This window comes from Nicotiana tabacum, chromosome 23 (genome assembly GCF_000715075.1).
Source record: "Nicotiana tabacum cultivar K326 chromosome 23, ASM71507v2, whole genome shotgun sequence".
In the NCBI taxonomy this organism is placed as follows: domain Eukaryota; kingdom Viridiplantae; phylum Streptophyta; class Magnoliopsida; order Solanales; family Solanaceae; genus Nicotiana; species Nicotiana tabacum.
Genome location: NC_134102.1, coordinates 115,463,650 through 115,468,930, shown reverse-complemented (window position 1 = coordinate 115,468,930; position 5,281 = coordinate 115,463,650). Strand labels below are relative to the sequence as shown.

The following is a 5,281-nucleotide window of genomic DNA, read 5'->3' as shown; positions in this document are numbered from 1 at the left end:
GGTTCAAGCATGGAAGCCAAAAGCTAAGCAACAACCAGTGGAAAAAATGCAGAACCAACAACAACCTTTGCATCAGAGTGAAACTAATGAAAGGGGCAAACAGAAACTTGAGACTGCAATTACTGAGACCACTCAAGCAGGTTGGACTCAGGTGCGAGCAAAAGGATCCACTTCAGGTCAGAAATTGCCTGAACATCAATCAAGTAGACAACAGGAAATAACATATGGGCAAGACAGGCAGCAGAATGCAACTTATGCAGCGATGATAGTGACCAAGAATGGTTTCCAAGCTTTGCCTGCAGAGGGACTAAGGGATGAGAACACTAGACCTCTGATATAGGAGGTGAACTCATAGTATCTCAATGACTTGGCTATTTTGGAATGTTAGGGGAATCAATAAGAGGTACAAGCAAAAAGAACTTAAGCTGTATCTCAGAGATAATCAAATCAGATTAGCTAGTTTAGTAGAAACTAGAGTCAAAGAAAATAAAGCACAGTCTATAGCTAGAAAGGTGGATCCTAAATGGGATAGACTAACTAACTATACATAAGCAGTCAATGGGAGAATATGGATTCTGTGGAATGCCAAAAGCTATGAAGTTCAACTCATAGCAAAGGCAGCCCAACTAATTCATTGTCAGGTGACTGGTAAACTGAATGGTATGGTTTGTATGCTTACAGCGGTATATGGGTTCAATACAGTAGATCAAAGGAAAACTTTGTGGTCTCAACTTGAACAGATGGCTCCCAAGATCAAGATGCCTTGGCTTCTATGTGGAGATTTCAATGATGTGCTAACTCCTCAGGATAGACAAGGCAATTCTGTAACTATAGCTGAATTGAAAGACTTCTCATAATGCTACAATAATCTGCTGCTAACTGAAATACCTTGGAAGGGAGATTACTACACATGGACCAACAACCAAAGAGGGGATGATAGAGTATGGAGCAGACTTGATAGGGCAATTGCAAATGATGAGTGGATGATGTAATATGGGCACTTGAATGTAACCTATGGAGAACCATTCATTTCAGTCCATAATCCTATGCTTATACCACTGAGAGAGCCAAAGAACAACATTAAAGTTCCCTTTAGGTTCTTCAACATCTGGGCAGATCATGAACAATTTAATCAAATTGTAGCACAAGGATGGGCCAGAACTATGGCAATTGGAAAGATGAGGAATGTGTGGTTTAAGCTGAAATAACTGAAGCCAGTCTTTAAGCAACTAAACTCAACAGAGTTTAAAGGAGTTTCAGGGAAAATTACACAAGCCAAAGAAAATTTGAAAGAGATTCAAGAAGCAATGGAGAGCCATTACTCTGATACTCTAGTTGACTAGGAGAAAGAATGCCTACATCAATTGGAGAAGTGGTCAATGATAGAGGAAAGTGCACTGCAATAAAAGTCTAGGGCTACTTGGATTAGACTGGGTGATTCAAACAATAAATATTTCACAGCCATAATGAAGGAAAAGCAAACTCAGAAGCAGATTCTTGAGATCAACTCCTTAACATGTGCTAAACTACAAGAACCAAAAGCAATCAAAGCTGAATTTGTTGACTTTTATAAATCTTTGATGGGAACAGCAGCATCTAGCTTACTAGATGTCAGTAGATTGGTTATGAGGAATGGTCCTTGTCTATCACATGTGCAACAGAAAGATTTGTGTGCCAATGTTACAGAGGCTGAAATCTATGAAGGACTGAATGCAATTGGGGACTGTAAAGCCCCAGGGATAGATGGGTTCAATGCTTTATTTTTCAAAAGATCATGGCACATTATCAAGAAAGATGTCTGTGAAGCAGTGAAGGAATTCTTTGATACAGGGATCCTATATAAGGCCATAAATTGCGCCACTCTCATCTTACTGCCAAAAGTTGCCAACCCAGATACAGTAAAGGATTATCGACCCATAGCATGTTGCAAAATATTGTATAAGCTGATTGCCAAAGTCATAACTGGAAGAATGCAAAAAGTTATGAATCATATCATCTCTGACTCACAAGCAGGCTTCATTCCAAGGAGAAGAATAGCAGACAACATAATATTAGCTCATGAGCTGGTTAAGTCATACAACATGAAGCATATTTCTCCTAGATGCATGATAAAGATGGATCTACAGAAGGCTTATGACTCTGTAGAATGGATATACTTAGAGCAGGTTCTTGAGGGACTGGATTTCCCTAAGAAGTTTATAAAATGAATAATGGCTTGTGTGACAATAGTTAATTGCTCTATTTTGTTAAATGGAGAATCAGCAGAGCCTTTTAATGCAGCTAAGGGCTTGAGGCAAGGAGACCCAATGTCATCATTCTTATTTGCTATTGCTATGGAGTATCTGAGTCGACTACTCAAAGGATTGAAGCAAGATAAACAATTTAAATACCACCCTCGATGTAGCAAGCTTGGTATCACTCACTTGTGTTTTGCGGATGACTTATTACTATTTGTCAGAGGTGAGCTACAATCAGTGCAGAGGCTCTATCACTGTTTCTGGACATTCTCATCTACCTCATGACTACATGCTAATTTGTCAAAGAGTGCAGTTTATTGTGGGGGCATGGATCCTATGCAAAAGGCAGCTGTCATTCAAGCTCTTAGTTACACTGAGGGGCAATTACCTTTTAAGTACTTAGGGGTTCCACTAGACACTAAAAAGCTATCCATTCTTCAGTTGCAGCCCCTCATTACTAAAATGGTAGCAAAAATAACATCTTGGACAGCAAAAAAATTATCTTATGCTGGCAGAGCTCAGTTGGTCCAAACAGTGTTGTTCGCAATACAATCTTATTGGGCTCAGTTGTTTACACTTCCAGTTCAGATTGTCAAATTAATTGAGGCTTACTGCAGAAGCTACCTATGGTCTGGTGGAAATGTGCTTACCAAAAAATTATTGCTTGCTTGGGAAAAGGTATGTCTCCCTAAATCTGTAGGGGGACTTAACCTTACTAATCTGCAGGTGTGGAATAGTGCTGCAATTGCCAAGACCTACTGGGATCTAACTCATAAGCAAGATAAGCTCTGGATCAAATGGATCCATGCTTATTATGTTAAAAGGCAAAGGATTGATGATATGAGCATCCCTCAGAGTGCAAGCTGGATGATCAGGAAGATCTTTGAAGCTAAACAGATAATCAATCAACTTCACAGACCACTGGATGAGCAAACGATTATAATTAAGCACATATACTTACAATTGATACCAATTCACTCTAAGATGGATTGGAGATGCTTAATGTTCCAGAACAATGCTAGACCTAAAGCCATATTTACTATGTGGATACAGAACCATGGAAGGCTGCTAACAAAAGATAGGCTGAAGAGATGGGGTCTCCATATGGATGAGACATGTGTGTTGTGCCAGGCTGATAAGGAAACAAGGGAACACTTGTTTGCAGAATGTGCATATGCCAACAGATTATGGACCAGGTTATCTCAATGGGCTCAAGTCCACTCCATTGTTCCCAACATTTGGATACAGTATTTCCAGCTCATCATTCATCACTCAAAGGGGAAGACAGCTTCAGCAATGCTACTTAAAATGATGTATGTTGAATACATATATGTGCTATGGAGAGAAAGAAATACTCGAATATTTGAGGGTGCAAGCAGAGAACATGAAGCACTGGCAAGGGAGGTTGTGAGCATGTGCTACTTTAGGGCAGATAAAAAAGTGAAGGGGCTGATACAGAACCTATAATTTTTTTTTAAAAAAAAAAAGAAAAAGAAAAGTAGTCATAGTGTTTTGTTTTGTGCTTAGTTAGATATTACTTGTATTGGGTTAGAAGGAACAGATAGTTTTAGGTCTTGGGTACTCCTTGTAGAGAACAACTAGTGCTTTGTAATGTTTTCCTTGGTGATTAATAATAATTTTTAATTACCAAAAAAAAAATTACACATTTTGAAAAGAAAAAAAAAACACCGTGGACATACTACTATGGAATAATAATAAATAAAACAGGAATATAATTTTTTTCTTCTAGTATCTAAATAAGGTTTAACCTTCATTTCATATTTTATTTCCTTTCCTTCCAAAACATACCTTTCTTTGTGTCCCAACCCCAAGTGGATCAATGCATTTCTCATTTATTTCATATGAATTGTATTAGCATTACTGATTCATAAAATAAAAGTGAGAGGCTCTCGCTAACTAGAACACCAATTTGTTTACTTTTCCACGCTGTTTTCCCTCAATCAAGAAGAAGAAAATTATTTTTTTTACCATTTTTCCTCTTCCAAGTATCGAAACAAGTGTTAACTTTCATCCCATATTCTATTTTTTTCCTCCCAAAAACACTTTTTTTTTTTTGCCATGATCTTCAATTTAGAGCAAATAATTCAGAAGAGCAGCAGCTTGCAAGATAAGATTTTTTCGGCAATTTAAAGAGTTAAATGGACAGAACCATATAACAATAATAAACTCAATGGAATCCCACAAATGGGGTGTGTAGGGGGTATTATGTATGCAGACCTTAATTCTATCTTATGAAGGTGGAGAGACTGTTTTCGATAGACCCTCTTCTAACCTCTTGTTTGGATGGTTGTTACCTATCGTTTCATGATGTATCGTATCGTATCGTATCGTATTGTGGATACAATGTTTGGATAGATTGTATCGTTTTATTATTTAGTTTGACTGTATGGCAATGTACTGTAACTGATAAATTTACTAAAATACCCTTAATTGCAGTAAAGTTTAGATTTTATCAACAATAACTCATCAAGTAGTTTAAGATAACTGCTTTCGACTAATTTATCACCAGTTATGTCTTTTATATATATATATATATATAAAGTTATTCAATCCATACAAATTCTAGTGAAGTTAATAAAAAACAAGTTTTGTTTTTATAAGAAAAGAACGTAGTCTAGATCAGCCAAAAACGTTTCAACGTAGTCAAAATTATATCGTATAGGGTATTTACTTATAGATATATCTTTCCTAGCATTACAATCGAAAAAACCTAATCAAAGAAAAAAGTTAACAATTATTGTATCTTGAAAACAAGACCAGAAACCTAATCAAAGAAAAAAGTTAACAATTATTAGGAATAAAAAAAAGTAGAACAATGGAAGAACCATAATAAACAAAAGCGGCAGAACTAACCAAAATCTTACGGGAGAATGAACGAAGACAGTAGGCTTAGGTTGGACTTGGAGTTAAAATAATAAAATAAGGAAAAGGGTAAAGTAGGATTAATAAGTAATAAATAAGAGTATAGTTGGAAAGAAAAATACTTAACGATCCGACTACACCAAATCGATCATTACGTAAAA

The 5,281-nt window shown here is 36.6% G+C and overlaps 1 protein-coding gene across 1 annotated transcript; it reads left to right on the top strand.

Annotated features, from left to right (window-relative positions):
- Nucleotides 1–2,210: 2,210 nt before the first annotated feature.
- Nucleotides 2,211–3,704, top strand: LOC107792379 (uncharacterized). Its single transcript, XM_016614589.2, has 2 exons — nt 2,211–2,460; nt 2,551–3,704. Exons 1-2 carry the CDS (start codon nt 2,211–2,213, stop codon nt 3,702–3,704), a joined length of 1,404 nt encoding a protein of 467 aa, XP_016470075.2.
- Nucleotides 3,705–5,281: the final 1,577 nt, after the last annotated feature.

Bases quoted from the DNA above. Each gene is read 5' to 3' on its own strand.
- LOC107792379 (XM_016614589.2), top strand. From the start codon at position 2,211: ATGGCTTGTGTGACAATAGTTAATTGCTCTATTTTGTTAAATGGAGAA. The intron at 2,461-2,550 runs GTGAGCTACAAT...CAAAGAGTGCAG, and splicing joins CTTATTACTATTTGTCAGAG to TTTATTGTGGGGGCATGGAT.